Consider the following 18,000-nt stretch of genomic DNA (forward strand, 5'->3'; position numbering starts at 1 on the left):
CACAGCGTCCGTGGCTCTCTGTATATTTGTGGAATGAATGAATGAGCAAATGAATGAGAATTGGGAGGAGAGTACAAACACTTAGGGGGCCTGAGTCCCTGAGTCCCCGCCACGCTTGTTGGGGGCTCCAGGATCCGGAAGGTCCCACCCTCCTTTACTGGTGCTCTCACCTTTGCCCTCCCTAGGACACCCCCCTCTGCCCCAGAGGGTCCAGGTGAAGGTGGGAGCAGACGGGAGCAAGGGGAGGAGAGCGGGCCAGGCTCCACCCCAGTGGCTGAGCTCAGGAGCTCTGGGGGCCGGGGTGGCCTCAGAGACAGTACTGTTAGAATTTACAAAGCCCCTGGGATCCAAGCAATAGCAAAAGGGATAGGACGCTTGCCTTTCACATGGCTGACCCGTGTTCAGTCCCTGAAACCCAATATGGTCCCCAAACCCAGCTAGGCAGCCCGGAGTGATTCCTGAGTAAGCCCTGAGCACATGGGGTATGGGCTTCCTCCCTCCCCACCCCAAGAAAAAAATTTTTACAAAGCCCCTTTCACATTTCTCTTTGGTCCTCAGCCACCATCTTGGAACCTGGGTGTTCGTATCATTATACCCATTTTACAGATGAGGAAGCAGAGGCCGTAGAGATCCAGGGACTTCCCTAGGTTCACATAGCCAATAGGAATGAGAACATTCCATGCCCCCCGCCCCCCGAATACAGCCCCTTTTGTGCCATGTGGGGCTCAGACCAGTCTTCCAGCATGATACCGCACATGACAATGTGGCAGAGAAGGGGTGGCAGAGCGAACCTCCAAACAGGGCTGCTCTGGGCTCCAGCCAGAAAAGCCATCTCCCTTTGGGAAAGGTTCTCTGGCTTCTCCTGCCTGCTCTGCCTTGGCCCTGGGGGCCTCAGCTGTGGTTCTGGAAGGGATCGGAGGGCCCAGGAAGTGCCCCTGAACTTCTGCTTTTCCTGGGAGAGTGGCAGGCAGGTTGGTAGGGGGCACCAGGGGCCTGCGGCCTCCTTTACACGGGCATAGGCACCTCGTCGTACTCATCCTGACCTTCCTCCTCGTCAAAGGTGGCTTTGGCATCGTCAGCATCCAGCTGGAGGGGTGAGGGAGAAGAAGGGGAGAGGTGAGCACTGGATGGGTGAGCCCACCCCAGCACTGACCCGGGAGTCAGCGGGCAGCTGGCTCTGAATCCTGGACAAGTCCCACCCAGCCCCTCTGGCCCTGGGCTTAGTACTGTTCAGTGGTTTCAAAGGATGCGGAGGGCTGAGGAGATGACCCAAAGGGCTGAGCTTCTGCTCAACCTGTGGGTCCCGAGTGGCATCCCCAGCACTACACGGTCCCCCAGGAGAGGCCTGACCCCAGCACTGTGCCACTAGTCCCTGAGCACCACTGAGTGTGGCCAAAACACTGGAAAAAGAGGAGCAGCACAGCGGGGAGGGCGTTTGCCTTGCCAACAGGGTTCGACCCTGGCACCCTCTATGGTACCCCGAGCCACGCCAGGAGTGATTCCTGAGCACAGAGCCAGGAGTAAGCCTGAACATCGCCGGGTGTGGCCTCAAAACAAAAACCAGTGATCAGACCCAGGAGAGGGGTGCCCCTGAGGGAACCCCACAGTGATCGGGATCTGGGGAAGAATTCCATCAGAGGAGCAACTGTCCAAACGACCAGGAAGGCCAGAAAAGGCGGTGCTCAGCAACAGGGACATGGGACCGTCCTGGACTCCCTCTCAGCCCCTTGTCATTCCCCCTGCCCCGCCCTTGGCAAAGGGGAGCAAAGGCCAGGGCCTGGTCAGGGGATATGGCCATGCCGGGACTGGACCGAGGAACCAGGCGCCTCTCTGCAGTCTCCCTTTGCCTGAGGACGCCCTGCCCGGCTCTCACCAGCTATTGGCTCTGTAGCACCCCCAGCTCAGCAGGTGGGGCCCCCCTACTCACACACTGGAGCTCCAGGTTCCGGAAGATGAGCGGCAGCAGGAGACGCCGCAGGGGCACGGTGAGGATGAGGATGAAGGGCAGCGCCAGGGAAGTGGTGGGGAAGGTCTTGATTGTCCACAGCACGACCAGGCAGATGATCTGGATGGCCGTGAACAGGTGCATGCGCCAGGTCTTCACCTGCGGGCACAGAGCCGGTCACTGCCTGCCGCCCCCCTCCCCCACCCGCAGGACCCCCACCCCCTTCCCAGGCGCCCCCGGAGGGTACCCGCTTGACGAAGGGTACATCCGGGTGGTACTTGGGTGGCTTGAATAGAAGCAGGATCCGGTCAAAGAGCTGGATGCCGCTGAGTGAGGTGACCCCCATGTAGAGGAAGATGCCGAACAGCACGGCCACCGGGATGCGGGACAGGATGGGCCCCATGAGGATGGACAGGCCTGCGGGGACCAGCATGTGCTCAGCCGCAGGCTACTGGCCTCCAGCGCCCACGGGCATTTAAGCCACAGAGACCACACCGAGCCCTTCCGTAGGTCTAGAAGCAGTCAGGTGCAGCGAGGGGAGGCCATGTGCTGCGGTCACACAGCTGGGAAGGGCAAAGCCAGGCCCGTCACCTCCACGGGCCCCCAAGGTCAGAGCAGACCCCTTCCCACGTGTCCCAGTCCAGGGGACCTTCACCACCCTCCCCTCTAAATTCCAGCCCTCCAGAAACTTCTGGCCTCTTCATCAGCACCCACCAGGCTGGACTCTCTGCCACTTGGGTCAACCCCAGGGACCCCTGTGTCCTTTCCTCTTACGCCTGGAGCACTGTCCCTTACATTCGCCAGGCTAGAGAGACCCCAGGGGATGCTAGTGAGTCTTCATGGTGCATCATGGAAACTGAGGCACGCAGGGATTCTGACCCAGTGGGGGGTTGTCTCTGCCCTCTGCTGGGAGGCTCTGATGTGGGCGCCTATGCAGAGCAGACCTCCATAGGGGGACCTCTTGTACCCCAGCTCAGAAGCCATCCCAGTCCTGGTTCCCACCTGTGAACAGCTCAGCCTGGGAAGCATGTGTGGGGCGGGGACCAGGCTCCCAGATGGCAGGGCTGCAGGGGCCCTGGACCCTTGGGGACAGGGCTGGAACCAAGGGTAGTGGGGGACAGTGCTGGGCGCACTCACCCACAAGCAGGGAGACCAGGAGCCCGCTGATCCGCTGCTCTTTCACCTCCTGGATCTGCGCGGGCGCCCCGGGACTGCTGGCTTTGCCCATGACGGTGAGGGCATTGGAGTGGGTGACGGAGCGCACGGTGGTGGCGCTGAGCCAGGGCATCCCAAAAAGGGCGGCCAACCCGCCCATGCCCATAACCAGTAGCAGGTCCAGATGGAAGCCGGAGCCTTTGATCAACTTGCGCTCGGGTTTGCTGATGATCAGCCTAGGGGGAGGGGGGAGGGGTAAGCCCTGCCTTGCCTGCGCCTCCCCCTCCCCTCCCTGGTTGGCACCTGTTTGACTTTTTATGCCCATCTCCTTGATGTTCATGCTTCCTCTGCCTCCCCTCCCCTTCTAGAGACCCCCAAGGAATGGACTCCTAAGTGCAAGAGAAGGTCCACAGACAAACTGGGCCAAGGCCAGTGGAACAAACTCTGGGAGCTTTACTGGATCTGGCACTGAAGGCTGCATCTCTCCCCAACTCCCTCCCTCCCTCCCCCCTCCTTCCCTCCTCTCTCCCTCTCTCCCTCCCCCTCCCTCTTTCTCTGTCTTTCACTCCCTTCCCCTCACTCTTCTCCGTCTCTCCCTTTCTCCCTTTCTCCCTTCCTCCCTTCCTCCCTCCCTCTTTCCCTCTCTCCCTCTCTCCATTTCTCTCCCCCATCCCCCCTCTTCTTTTTCATTTTATTTTTTTAAATTTTTTTTTGCTTTTTGGGTCACACGCGGCAATGCACAGGGGTTATTCCTGGCTCTGCACTCCAGAATTACTTCTGGCGGCGCTCAGGGGACCATATGGGATGCTGGGAATCGAACTCAGGCTGGCCGCGTGCAAGGCAAATGCCCTACCCGCTGTGCTATTGCTCCAGCCTCTTCTTTTTCATTTTAAGTCTTAGGACTATAGAATCTCAGACTCCATCTCTGCATTTTGGCCTTAAGCCCTAGAGCCTTTGTGTTTGGGCATCTTCCGACAGTGCTCAAGAGACCATGTGGATTCAGCCCAGATCTCTGGCATATGCTCCAGCCCATGGAGCGCTCTTTCTAGCCCCCATAATTTTTCTTTTTTTTTTAATTTTGTTTTGGTTTGGGGCCACACCCAGTGATACACAGGGGTTACCCCCGGCTCTGTGCTCAGAAATTACCCCTGGCAGTGCTTGGTGGAACCATATGGGATGCCGGGAATCAAACTCCAGTCGGCTGTTTATGAGGCAAGCAACGGACCTGCTGTGCTGTCTCTCCAGCCCCTGTAATTATTTTTCTTGAGGAGGGCTCCCTAAATGATACATCGTCTGGCCCCCACAGAGTCATAATCTGCCTGTTGCCACCTCTGCTACTGAGGAGGCCACGTGCCCCCTGCATTGCTGTCTCTTTCCTCCCCGCTGACCCTCCCAGCCCCGCCTGCCTGGCTCTTACGTGGTGATCTGGGACTCAAGGAAGATGAGGATGAAGACGAGCATGGCAGGTAGGGCAGAGGCGAACATCATCCAGGTGGGGAACTGGGAGTGCAAGCCCAGCGGATGGATGACCCAGCCCCGGGCTGAGGAGTTGGACACGGTGAGACCTTTGGGCACGCTGAGTTTCTGCGGCGGGCGGGGGGGGGGGGTGAGGTAGAAAGTAAGAAGACGGGGGAAGGGGTGAGGGGTGGGTAGTAGTGGGGACAGAGGGAGCCCAGCTCCTGGGCACTTGGAAACTGATCTTTTTTGGTCTAGTTTTTTTGGGCCACACCCAGTGGTACTCAGGGCTTTCTCTGGGCTCTGTGCTCAGGGACCACTCGGGGGACCCAATAGGATGCCGGGGATTGAACTCAGGTCAGCCGTGTACAAGGCAAGCACCCTCCCCCCTGTGCTATCGCCCCAGCCCCGGAAACTAATCTTGATTCCCAGCTTGGTACTCAGCCCTGGCCTCGATTCCTCCTGTGCATCCTCTCATCCCCAGCTTGACAGGTGGCTCAGCGAGGTTATGTGACTTGTCCTGTGTCACATGGCTCTCCATAGAACTGAGGGACTGAGAGTCTTCCCTACTGTCCCGGCTTAGAGAGTGAGAGGCTATCTGGCCCAGACCCTGGCCTGAACCAGAATGACCCTAGAGGGTTATGGGAAGAACGTGGGGATCCTGGGGGAATGTAGGGATAGATTGGGGGTCACCCTAGCTTCAGGTTTGGGAAAGTGACTGGAGAGGCACAGTAGGCTGGGGTGGGAGTGTGTGTGAAATGAACGACCGGGAACAAGAGTCACCTGCGTGTAGGTGTCCTGGATTAAGGTGTCCACCACAACCATGATCAGGATGGAGATAGGAACCCCGAAGTCCCCAATGACCCGTCGCAGCTGAAGGAAGGAGGAAAAACCAGTGCTCAGGGCCCCATGCGCCCTCTCTGGCCCATTCTTCAGTGGGCCCTGTGACCCTCAGTGGGCCTGTTCCGGTCACCTTTCCCTCACACGCCCTTACTCTGCCCCAGGGCTTTTCTTCCCCCCGCCCCCCCAGGAGCCCTTTCTAGGAGTCTCAGAATGCTAGGACCTCATTTCATCGACAGGGAAACCAGCTCCCCACACACAACCTCGCCCCTGGACGCTCAGCATGGGCTTGCTGAGAGGCAGCGGGGCTTGCTTGAAGAGAGAAATCCCGAGTGAGGAGGGGCGCAGAGAGGCTTGAACTGGGAGTGGGGTTTCAGGGTGAGGGCAGGGGTCACTGGCTTGGGGATGCTGTGGGTGGGGGGGACTGTGGTCAGGGCGAGGACAGGCAGAGGGGAGTGCCCACCTTGCCAGGGAAGTAGGAGCTGTTCTTGAACTTGCGCAGCATCATGGCCAAGAAGAAGGTCGCAGCCATGAGCACAAGAGAGAGCAGTGCTGTGTTGGGCAAAGGGGCCTCTGGCTTGGGTACCACATTCACATTGTGCTGATAATTCTTCTGCAGTGGGTGTTCTTGAAAGATCTGCGTAAAAGACAAAACATCTTAATTCCACCTATCCATCCACCTTTCATCCATCTCCCATCCATCCATCTATTGATCCATCTTGTATTCTTTCATCCATCCATCCATCATCACCCATCCATCTTTCCATAATCACACATCCATCCATCATCTTCCACCCACCCATCCATCCATCCATCCATCCATCATCACCCATCTATCACCCATCCATCCATCATTACCCATCAATTGTCTGCCATCCATTCATCCATCCATCATCATCATCCATCCATCCATCCATCCATCATCACCTATCCATTGTCTCCCATCCATTTATCCATTCATCATCACCCATCCATCCATCATCATCCATCTGTCCATCCATCATCATCCATCCATCCATCCACCCATACACCAAGCCATCCATCTCCCTTCCATCATTCTATCCTTCCATCTCCCACCCGTCCGTCCATCTACCCATCCATCCTCTGATCCATCCAGTCCCCATCCACCCACCCATCCATCCATCCACCCTCCCGCCCATCCCATCTCCCTCTCTACTTCCCACCTCCCTTCCTCCCTTCTTTCATCCATCCACCCACCGATCCATCCATGTACCTATTTTATCCTTAGCTGGGAATGGAGGGGCATTTTACAACCTGCTTTTAATTTTTAACTGAGGACTAGACTAGAAGCTGGGTGGGTCCTAGAGGCAGCGAGTATGTGTGACAGCACCTGTGAGGCATGAGCAGACTGAAGGGGAGGAACTTAGTGCTAAGGAGCTTCCTGACAAGGGCTCTGGAGGCTCGGAAACAGAGAGCTCTAGTTCCTAAGACTCACGGGCAGATACACAGCGCCCACCCTCCTCCCATATGCATTGTGGGTCCCAGTGGAGTTGAGAAGCATGGAGCCAAGGATGGAGGGGCCTCCATCCACATGCCCTGTCATTCTGGAGGGCAAAGATGGGAAAAGGAATGGGGTGTCAGGGTTTTCTGGACTTCCTCATTCTCAGAATCACACACATTCGCCCCTTCATCCTTCTGCGGACAAGGGCAAACGGGGGTGCTCTCTCGTGCACAGTCCCGGAGAGGGTCCCTAAGCAGCAGCTGTCCATAGGTATATTGTTACAGTAACATAAGTGGGCACCCCAGTGTCCTATAGACCTGGGTGAAGGCTCTCGGGGGTGCCAGAGTCCCCAAGCACACCCCTGCTTTGGGACCTTCCGGCGAATGCCCACCTTGAGCAGATTTTTGAAGGTCTCAAAGATGAAGATGAGGGAGATGAGGATGGAGAAGATCTCCTGGGTGTAGCGGGAGATGAAGCGGACCAGGAAGCTGCCCTCGAAGGCCACCACCAGCATCACCAGCAGGATGAGCCAGAAGCCGACCCACACGCGGCCCACAATATACTCCAGACCTTGGTCATTACAGAACTGTGGGGGGCAGCGGGAGGGGAGGAGTCAGCTGGGGCCCCAGGGCTTGGGCAGGGGTGGGGGGTGGGAAGGTTGGCCGCAGGGAGGGGACGCGGGCAGGGATGGAGCTACCTTGTAGAAGGACTCCTCAAACACGAGCAGGGGGCCCGAGAAACCGACCACCAGTAGCGGCTGCGCACTCAGCAGCGCGAACAGGATGCCCTGCACGGCTGTGGAGATGAGCAGTTCTGACACCCCCATCTGGTTCTGGGTCTTCTCTCCTGTGTGTGTGGGGGGGAAGCAGTGACAGGCTCAGGCTTGGGTCGGCGGCCCCCACTGCCCTGCCCCTTTCCCCCACCAGAGCCTTTCTCAGAGGTCACATGAGGAGTCAGAGCTGACGGAGGGGGCCGGCCTGAGGGTCTGAGGTGAGTGAGGGGCTGGGGGTACCCAGGGGACACGGACTGACCCAGGAGGCCCCCAAACGTGACGGCAGGTGACAGGGCAGCGAAGTAGATGAAGATGACAGCAGCCAGGACCTGGGGGCTGAATCCGTCCGTGATGTCGCTCAGGTAGTGGGGATAGCGGCGCCGGATGTCACGCACCAGGCCCCCGAAGAAGTGCCCTGTGCGCTGCAGAGGGTCATCTGCGTCCCCGGCAGCTCCTAGGCCCCCACCGAGGTCTGCAGAGAGCGAGAGGCCTGGGGTGATGGGGGAGAAGGGCGGGCGGGGGCGGGGTGGGGCGGGTGGGGGCAGGTAGGGCGGAGTGGGGAGGGGAGGCATGCAGATCCTACCGAGGCCCTTGTAGAAGCTGGGGTCCGGCTGGGCGGCACTGGGCAGGTACCGCCTCCGCAGCAGCTCCTGCTGTAAGGGCACCAGGCTGAGCAGGGCCTGCTCCGAGGGGACGTCGGTGGGAGGCAGCACCAGGCTGCAGTCCAGGAAGCCCTCCAGGTTGCGCACCAGCTCCCCCCGGCTCTGGGCCAGGTAGGCGTCTGTGCGGAACACCTGTGGGCAGCAGAGGGGTCAGTGCGACCAGGAGTGACCCCTGCAGCGAAGCTGGGAGCCCTCTCCCAGCTCCCTGCGGGCTTGTCCTACCCCCCACCCCCAACACCTATCAAAGGACTCGGGAGGACTCAAGCGAAGCCAAGTGGACCAAGAGAGAGCAAACCAGGCCGAACCAGGTGGAGGCGGGTTGGCGCGGCCGAGGCCCACCGGGCCGGATTGGTCAGGGCAAAGCCACATGGGGCGGGTGTGAACCAGCGGGTGTCACACCACTGGAGTGAAGGACGCAGCAGCGGGTGGGCCCCGGCCCCGCCTCACCCGCTCGGACATGAGGGTGGCGGCCGCCCGGCCCAGCTGTGTGTAGTTGGTATGAGGGTCCTCAGGGCCCAGCAGCACGACGAGGAAGCGCACGGGCACCGGCAGCTCCATGGCCTCCAGATCCACAGCCTCCCGCAGCCTCACGAAGCCCAGCACCTGGCGCTCCAGGAAGGCAGCGCGGCCTGGGGGACGCAGCACAGGGCAGGGGTCAGCGGGCGCCCCACTGCACTCCAGACACAGGAGGGACAGGCCAGGGGTGAGCCGGGGGGCTCTGCCTCTTACCCACGAGCACCAACGTGGCCTCTGAGTCCGGGGGGAGCTTCTCCAGGACTCCTGATGACGAGCGTCCCTCGGGGCCCCCCTCGCCCTGGGGGAACGGGGCAGTCAGGGGGAGCCTCTAGCCCTGCCCAGGAGACCCGAACATCCAGCCCCTCCCTCCCCCATCCTTCCCTTCCCTCTGTTCACCCCCATCCCTAGACACCCCGTGCCATCCTACCTGTTGGCAGAAGAGCTGGGTCTCCAGAGACGGGCTCTGGGGGAGCAGGGGCTGTGAGGGCTCCCCGGAACGCGTCACCACCGTGGGCTTCACACCGCCCAGGGCCGCCAGGTCTCTGGCATGGCTGTGGGACAGGGACTGCGTGAGCTGATAGGGGGAGGCCCACAGCAGAGGGGGGTGGTGGGAGAGGCCAGGACTCAATCCCTGAGCAGACCCAGGAAGGCTGGAGACTAGGCTTAAGCGGGACTCTGAGGGAACCAGCATGTTTATATTTGTTTTGTTTTATTTCATTTTGTTTAGGTTTGGGGCCACACCAGGCGGTGTTCAGGGCTGACTCCTGGTTTTGAGCTCAGGCGTCACACTGCTGGTGGGGCTCGGGGAAACTCTATGGGGATAGAACCCAGGCCAGCCAGGAGTAAGGCCAGCGCCCTGCCCACTGTGCTATCACTCTGGTTCTGGGGTGTTTCTGGTTTTGGCTTTTGGGGGTCACACCCAGCAATGCTGGGGGCCATGCGGGGCTGGGCACAAAGCAGGGCTCCTGCACATCAGCATAGGTTCCGGCCCTTATGGGGCCTCCCCAGGCCCCTGAGCAGAACCAGAACGAAGAACCAAGCGGGAAGAGCCTTGGCATCTGCCCTCTGGAGAGAGTGGCCCAACTCTGAGTGCGGAGACAAGCCCCGACTCCCACCAGCCGCCGCACACAGAAGCTGAGAAGCAGAAGCCACTGTGGGAGACAGCGGGCCCTGGCCTGTGAGAGGTGGACCTGCGCCTCCCTTCCCTGGAGTTGGGCAGGCGGAAGCGGGGGGGCGGGCGGTCTTGGGGGGTGGGGGGCGCACCTGTGTTGCAGCAGCAGGACCCTCAGCAGCTCATCCCGGTCTTGAGGCCGGACCTGCTCCTCAAAGACAAATCTGTCCAGCAGCTGGTTGGCCACCCCCGCCAGGGAGGTTTCCTGCAGATCTAGGAGGACAGAGCCTGCGAACAAGCAGTGGCAGGGAGGTGAGTGGCATGGGGGGGTGGGGGCAGGGGGGAACACAGCCCACCCCCCAGTCCTCGAGGCGGGCGTCCCCCGGGGGGCTCACCCTTGGCGAAGGCCCTTTGCAGCTCCAGGAGGCTCCAGAAGGTGAGGTAGGAGAGGTGTGGGCGGCCCCACGCCCCGTCTGGGCCCAGGTTCTCCTCTAGCCGCAACCAGCGCCCTGCCTCCATCCAGCGCAGCTCCTGGTTCTTCTCGTCCATCACCAGCTCCTGCAGCTCCACGTAGACCTAGCGCGGGCTGGAGTTAGGCCTGGGGTACAGGAATGCCCGGACCTGCGGGGTCCCCTCACTAGGCTCCCGTAGATGTTGGCAGGAGGCTTGAGGGGTGCAGGGAGCGGCGGGACCCGCACACCCTCCTGCTTGAGTATCTCTCTGGGAGACCGTGGGGAGAGGATGCAGGGCCCGTCGCGAGTTGACCCCAGCCTCCTGGCCAGGCCTCTCACCCCATTTCAAGGCAGTTGTCGAGGGCACCTAAAGTGTATGTGTGTATGTGTGCGGGGGTGGGGGGTGCCCCTGGCACCCATGAGTGACTTCTCTGGAGCTCTGGGCTCTTCTGGGAGCAGGGAACCTTGCTGAGGCAAAGCCCCTTCCTGAGCCATGAGACAACCCCTGCCCAGTGTGGCCGTGGGGGCCTGGGCAGAGGAGAGAGGCCCTGTCCCGGGAGACCCGAATGGCCCTGCCCTCAGCAGCTTCCTTCGGGGTACATTCCTTCTAGTTCCTCCCGCCCCAATTCTTTCCAGGCCCTGCTTTGGGAGTCCCCAACCTGAAGCCCTCCCTCTGTGCCTCCTTTCCCCGGGACCGTGGCAGGTCCCTGACCGCAGGGGTCAGTGGGGTCCTCACCTCGTGGGTGCCTGGCTGTGATGTCTTCTGAATTTCAGTGACTGTCTGTTCGGCGACATACACTGAAAACCAGGGGCCAGTTAGTGTGGCTCCCCGCAGTCCATCCTGCAGGCGCCCCTGCACCCGCACCCACCAGGAGCCGAGGACAGCGGGGAGGACGCCCCTCGGGGCCCACCCCATCCCTGCTGCCCGCCCGGCTGCCCCGGGGGCCTGTTCTCATCCCAGCCTGGTCCTGTGGCTCCCCACAGAGCACTGCATCAGGAGGGGCCCCGGATCCCTCCACGGTGTTGGTGGGGTGTCTCTCCCACCATGAGTGGTGAGGCCTGAGGGGCAGCAAGGGGGCCGGGGCACCCCTCACTCACCACCATCAGCGACCCCTTCCCTGCCTCTGGCCCACCTGCCTCCCAGATCCTGCCAGCCCACAAGCTTCTCACGGCCTCCACCTGTGCGCTGGTGCCAGGGTGGGGTCTGCCCCTTATATATCCCCCTGCCCCGGCCCCCCCATGCCCAGAGGGGCCTCTGGCCTTCCATGCCAAGTGGTAGCACTTGAGTCCTGTTGACAGTAAACAGGGGCCTGCCAGGGGCTCCCCACCAAGACCTTGGCAGGCCTGAGAGGTTTCCTGATGTCTCTCTGTGGCCCCCCCATGACCCCCTACTTCTCACTGAGCCCTCTAGATGGACCTGTGTTCCCAGAGGAAGCTCAGCACCCGTCCTGGAGCCTGGCCTTGGGTGGGCCCACCCCACCTTTGTCCAGACAGGCCGGCTGCCCCCATCTAAGGGGCACGGTGACGGGTGACTGGCCCTGTCCCCACCCCGGGCGCCTCCTGTGATCATTTCAAACAAAAGTCTGTTTATGTGCCAATCACCCAGGATTGTGGGCGAGCTGACCCGGGCAGGGTGGAGCGGGGACGGCGAATTCCCCAACTGTCCCGACAGGGCTTGGCGGCTCATCCCGTGGCGAGGGGTGGGTGGGTGGCGGGGGGTGGGGGGCTCACCTGCCGTCTCCTCCACCACCACCTGGGGCACGGGGAGCCCCGGGTCTTCATATTCCTCCGGCCCCATTATCTCCTCCAACCCCTCTTCGTAATCCTCCTGTGGGGAGAAGTCATTGGAGGGCTGTGAGGGTCTCTGCTCCATGCAGAGAGACCCCCGGGATGGCTCCCTACATCCCCAGCACCCCGGCCACCCCCTGCACTTACCTGTGAGTCCCCCATGGCACTATCCTGGGTGTGTGATGGCCCGAGTGTCCGCAGTGGGTGGTCTCAGCCTCCAGCATAACCCGCCCTGCGGGTCCCTGTGAAGGGGTTCGGGGCAAAGGCTGAGGGGGGCGCAGAGCAGCTGGGGTCCCCTGCAGCCGGAGCTGCATTTGGGTCAAGGGGGATTCCAGGGGGAGGTGGCAGGTCAGTTGGAAGACGTAGGGGTGGGGTTCGGGAAGGCACAGGGTCAGATGGGGGGGTCCGGTGGGGGAGGGGAACCCTGACTGGCAGTGATCTGGGGGTGTTTGGAGAGCAGGTGTCCTTCAGTCCCAATTCGTTCTCTGTCCCCCCCGTCCTCCCTGGCTTCTCTACCTGCCTGTCTCTGGGACTCAGATAATGATGGGAGTATGGCAGGGCCCTCCCTGGGGGGCTTAGCTCCCCTGAGTTTCCAAAACCTCCTCCTCCGGATCCTGTTTTCTGCTGGGCAGGGCCTCAGTGTCTTTGGTGAGGTCCCCAGGGAGAGGCCCACAGGTCCTTAATGGTGGGAATCCGACTTTATTTATTTATTTTGCTTTTGAATTCTGTCTCTGGTTCTGTCCCACAATCTTCCACCAGCCTCCTGACCAAGCCCTTCCCAGTCTCAGGGCCTTTGCACCTGCATGCAGGGCTCTCCTCTCTGCCCCAGAATCACTTCTGCACATTCCTCCCTGGTCCCTGTGTCATTCTCAGATTTTCTGATGCTTTTTGTAGCTCTACTCTTGGCCACACCCCTTATAGGGAGCCCTGGATGTCCCAGGTCCCACTGACCCAAGCTCTCCAAAGTCCCCACTTCTAGTGGTCCTGAGAAGTGACTGTCAGAATGACTTTCCTGGGGGCCGATAGAGTAATAGTACAGCAGGTAGGGCATTTGCCTCGTGTTCGGCCCACCCCAGTACGATCCCCGGCATCCCATATGGTCCCCTGAGCACCAGCAGGAGTGATTCTGAGTACAGAGGCAGGAGGAACCCCTGAGCACTGACATGTGTGACCCAAAACAAACATACAAGAAAGAAAGAAAGAAAGAAAGAAAGAAAGAAAGAAAGAAAGAAAGAACGACTGTTCTGGTAGCTTGGGGGCTCTGAGCAGGGAGCCAGGGTGACCAGGACGCAGCAGTAGACCCCATGGGGCTGAACCCCACACACGGGGGGCTGTGCTCTAGCCTTGTAGGCGCCGCCTAGCCCTCAGCAGGACCAGGGCAGAGGGGGATGACGCGCACCTCACACCCGGTGGGCAAGAGGGCAAGGGCGGGTACAGAGGTGGGGTGGGACAGTGGCCTCAGCCTCGGTGGGAACAGGCTGGGACTTGAGGGTCAGGACAGAGTTCTGAGGCCTTGGGACTTGGAGGTTGCAGCCTCCCCCACCTGCTCCTAAGGTCCCAGTCCTGACCGGGGAGACAAGCCGGGGCACATGAGGTGCCAAGTGGCTCAGGGGCTGGCCTGCCCCCCCACAGCCCAGTCATGCTCGGAATGTGCCGGGTGCCAGGGCTCTGTCTGGCAGGAGGAAGAGTAGGTCTCATTGTTGGCTGCAGCGGGGTGTGTCTGAGGCCGGGGCGCTGCCTCTGGCTCCCCGGGCACCTGCAGGGCTCAGAGGAGCCCAGGCTGGAGACTTGGGGTCTGCCGGGGGGGGATGTGAGGGCAGAGGGCAGCATCGGGGCCAGGGATGACCCTTTCCGTGGGCAGCGGCACCCTGCTGTAAGCACAGACCATGGCCGGGGCAGGACCCAGAATAACTTCTGGTCCTGGGGAGCAGCGAGGGCCTCAGGGGGTCTCAAGCCCCAGGGGCATAGTCCCTCCTGCGTGGGGCTGGTCCCAGCCTCGTCCTGCTTCTCCCTTTCCTGTACCCCCCGACCCCAGCCTCAGCGTATGCCCCCAAGACCCCTTAATCTTTCTTCCTTCTCTAACCTTGTCCCAGTCTGGCTCTCAGACCCCTTAGCCTCATGGGTATTTTAGGGGCCTCCTCCCCACCCCCCTGGGGCATGGAACTATGACCTTCTTGTCCCCTCTGGGGGCTGGGGTGCTGAGGGAGCCCCAGGGCCTGGGGTCCCCTCTGCCTCTATGCCACCCAGGGCCCCTGCTTCCTCTCCAGGACTCAGCTCCCTTCTGCCCCATGTGGGGGCCTCTCCTCCAGGTCTGAGACCTCAGTAGGAGGCGGAGAGAACAGGAGGAAACTCGCACCCAGCTAGACCCTTTGGGGTGTGCCCAGATTGCTGCTCCCGCCGGGACAAGCGCCCCCACCCCGGGCAGCCCTTTCCTGCCCGGTGCTGATAAGAGCGGGTGCCCCACTGACGCCCCGTGTCTGGAAGTGTACCAAACACCTGGCCTGGCCAGCCCGCGGGGCCAGGACAGATAAGGGGGCACACAGCGTCAGGAGCCAGGCGGAAGCAGCTGCAGGGACAGCTGATGGCGGGAGCCCCACCTTTGTGTCTCCCCCACCCCTCCGTGCCTGCCTCGCTGTGCAGTCTCAGGATTCCTCCACGGAGGACTTGAGCCCCTCGGTGAAGGGAGTCACGGCATGCACCCCGTTTTACAGAAGAGAAACTGAGGTGAGGCGGCCATGGCTGGGAGCTGGGACTAAATCCTGGGCTCCAACCTCTCGCACCAGCTCTAAATGTTATGCCCGGTGGCCATCCAGAAGGGGACAGCTCACCATGGCTCTTGGCCGTCCGTAAGGACCCTAGGGTTTCATGGCCCAGCCCTGCATGGTCTGTGTGACCCTGGGCGGGTGACTCTACCTCTCCATTAAGGACCCCTCCTAGGAGGGCCCAGCATGGCACTCAGGCTGCCCTGAGTTGGGGTTTCTCTGGCAGTGCTGGGGCTGAAACCCGACTTCCTCTCACAGGGCAGGTACCCCCAGTGCCAACTTACCTGTCCCTGGCCAGGCAGTGACAGGTTCTGCCCACCCCCCTAAAGATCGGTGTGTCCAGGACCGTGGCCACGCTGGGCCAGGCTCACTCTGGCCCCTTCCCCCCTCCCCCCAATCACCCTCCAGTTCCCGCGGAATTTGCCTGGGAACCCCTCTTCCCCCAACGCGGCCAGGGTGGACAGGGTCAAGTGCCCCACTGAATGTCCCTGGATGTCCCAAAAGGGAGGCAGTGTCCGCCCACAGCTTTCCTCTGAGGCGGACGTGGGGGCACCCCATACTCCGCAGAATGAGGGTGCTGGAGGATGATCCCAGGGGCCAGGGCCAGGGACCCTCCCCCAGGGGCTCGGACAAGCACTGTCCCCAGTGCACACACTCCGGCCCTGCTGCCTTGTGGTGGCCACCACTGTCCCCAGCGCAGGTGCCTTTGGGCCTGTGCCCCGAGGGTGACCCACACACCATAGCCTCACCCCACCCACCCGCACCCCTCCAAGGTCAGGGCCCACTGCCTCCTGGAGCACAGACTGAGTCCATGAGCCCTGGGGGCCTCCCCCCGCCCGCCAGCCCCGCTCACCTGCTCTCGAGTCTCGAGGTCCCCTGTGCCTCCTGAAGCCGCCTGTATCCTCGGCGCCCAGCAGGCTGTGCTTGCTCTGAAGGCAGAAGGTCCTGGCACCCGCGCCCCGGGGCAGCTCGCAAACCCCTGACTCATGCCCCCGCCTCCTAATCTGCCCGCCCCACCAGCCCGGGAGCCCCTTTCCACCCCCCCCACCCCACTCCCAGGGGTGCTCGGTAAACAGCGTTATCTCTCACCCACATCTGGACAGTCCTGAGTCTGGCCCACCGCACCCCAGCTGCCCCCAAGGCTCCCCACTGGTCCTGGGATTCCCCCGTTCCCTGTAGAGTTGGGGTGACGGGGAGCTCAGTGCTGGCTGCCTCCCCCGGGACCTGCCCTCGGGTCTGGGCGACCCTGTTCTGCCTCTATCCATCTTCCTCCTGGCCAGGTCTAAGCTCCGAGCTGAGGATGCCCAGGCACTGCCTCCTCCTCCTCCTCCTCCTCCTCTTCCTGCTCCTCCTGGGGTCCTCCCTGGGGGGCGGCGCTCCTCCACCCTCTGCCCACGGGCATCAGTGCGGGGCCCCCAGAATGGGCAGGCCCCTCTCGTCCCTGCCCTAGACTAGGGTGACAGCCTCTTTCTCCCCAAGACCCCGCTGGCTCCCAAGAGTGGCCACAGAGGGCCAACCTCTCCCCTCTCCCCATCCACCTCTCCCCATTCACCGGGAGCAACACCCGGGCAACAGAGCAGCCGCCGGCTCCGGCTCGGGCTCCGGCCCGGCACACAAAGCCCCAATGTCTGGGCACACTGGCTCCTCTGTGGGCTGAGCAGCCTGGCCCCCGGGCCAGAACAGCGGCATTCTCGGCCCCCGCCCCCCACGGGCCAGCCTCGGCTCCCAGCCACCGACCTGGCACGATTGCCAAAGAGGCTGCCAGGTGAGTTCCGAGGGGCAAGAATGAAGGAGGGCTGAAAGACAGAACCAGGTCTTGTGGTCGCGGCTCCGGGCACAAGGAGCAGCTGGCCCTGCTCAGTGCCCACAGCGGCTGCCAGGAGTCCCTGGGCAAGGGCCTGCCCACCTGGGGGCGTTGGGACCTCCTCTGCTGTATGCGAGGTCTACGGTGCAGCCCACAGGGTGGGGAGACCTTGTTTTGTCCTCAAAATATAGAAACCTGGGGCTGGAGTGATAACACAGCAAGTAGGGCATTTGCCTTGCAAGCAGCCAACCCGGGTTCGATTCCCAGCATCCCATCTGGTCCCCTGAGCACCGCCAGGAGTAATTCCTGAGTACAGAGACAGGTAATCCCTGTGCATTGCCGGGCGTGACCCAAAAAAAGCAAAAAAGAACAAAAATAGAAACATGGGGCATAGGGCTTATGGCGCCTGCCTCGTGGCTGATGCAGGTTTGATTCCCAACACTGCATAGGGTCCCCTAAGCCCTGCAGAGATTCCTGAGCTCAGAGCCAGGAGTAAACCCTGAGCACTATCGGGTGTGGCCCAGAAACCAAAAAAGAGGGGAAAATTAGAAACGTGAGGCAGGGGTGGAGATGTGGCAATGCAGCAAGTCCAGAGTCAGGCCTGCAGCTCACCACCAGACCTGGCAGAGATATCAGTCTTGCGACCTGCATCTCTCGGTCCAGGCCCTGCGAGCTGCTTACACCTTTTGCCCCAGGCACTGTTTGACAGAGGAGAGCGTTTCCCCGGGGCCGGGGAGATGGTGCCCAGCTAGACCAATGCCTGAGACATACAGGAGCCTGTTTCTTTTCTTTTTCTTTACATGTTTTTAATTGAATCACTGTGAGATACACAGTTATAAAGTTGTTCAAGATTGAGTTTCAGTCATAGGATGCTCCAACACTCATGCCCTCACCAGGGTACATTCCCCACCACCAATGGCCTGCCTCTATGGCAGACACTGTTCTCTCTCTCTCTCTCTCTCTCTCTCTCTCCTTTTTCTCTTACTCTTTCTCTGTCTCTGTATCTCTTTCTCTCTGTCTTTCTCTTGTCTCTCTCCCTCGCTGTCTCTCTCTGTTTCTCTCTCTGTCTCTCTGTCTCTGTCTTTCTATCCTCTCTCTCTCCTCTCTCTCTCTTTCTCTCTGTCTATGTATCTCTTTCTCTGTCTTTCTCTTTGTCTCTCTATCTCTCTCCCTCTCTGTCTCTCTCTGTTTCTCTGTCTCTGTCTCTCTGTCTCTCTATATCTCTGTCTCTGTCTCTGTCTCCCTGTCTCTGTCTCTCTCTCTCTCTCACTCTCCT

The 18,000-nt window shown here is 61.0% G+C and overlaps 1 protein-coding gene across 1 annotated transcript; it reads right to left on the bottom strand.

Annotated features, from left to right (window-relative positions):
• Nucleotides 1-891: 891 nt before the first annotated feature.
• On the bottom strand, nt 892-15,899 carry SLC4A1 (solute carrier family 4 member 1 (Diego blood group)). Its single transcript, XM_056126633.1, has 20 exons — nt 15,774-15,899; nt 12,306-12,400; nt 12,102-12,198; nt 11,107-11,168; nt 10,314-10,494; nt 10,071-10,206; nt 9,235-9,358; nt 9,021-9,105; nt 8,739-8,920; nt 8,213-8,423; nt 7,889-8,101; nt 7,555-7,703; nt 7,249-7,443; nt 5,859-6,032; nt 5,339-5,428; nt 4,518-4,684; nt 3,083-3,336; nt 2,193-2,362; nt 1,928-2,104; nt 892-1,086 (listed from the first exon to the last, which is right to left on the bottom strand). Exons 2-20 carry the CDS (start codon nt 12,318-12,320, stop codon nt 1,006-1,008), a joined length of 2,763 nt encoding a protein of 920 aa, XP_055982608.1. The 5' UTR covers nt 12,321-12,400; nt 15,774-15,899; the 3' UTR covers nt 892-1,005.
• Nucleotides 15,900-18,000: the final 2,101 nt, after the last annotated feature.

The sequence above is a fragment of the Sorex fumeus genome, unplaced genomic scaffold (assembly GCF_029834395.1).
Source record: "Sorex fumeus unplaced genomic scaffold, SorFum_2.1 ptg000063l, whole genome shotgun sequence".
In the NCBI taxonomy this organism is placed as follows: Eukaryota; Metazoa; Chordata; class Mammalia; order Eulipotyphla; family Soricidae; genus Sorex; species Sorex fumeus.

What these genes read in the sequence shown, in the direction of transcription:
- SLC4A1 (XM_056126633.1), bottom strand. An exon ending in CCCAGCTCTTCTGCCAACAG is followed by an intron (nt 9,106 to 9,234) that starts GTAGGATGGCAC and finishes CCGTTCCCCCAG; the next exon opens with GGCGAGGGGGGCCCCGAGGG. An exon ending in GCTCCTACTTCCCTGGCAAG is followed by an intron (nt 5,429 to 5,858) that starts GTGGGCACTCCC and finishes TCCTTCCTTCAG; the next exon opens with CTGCGACGGGTCATTGGGGA.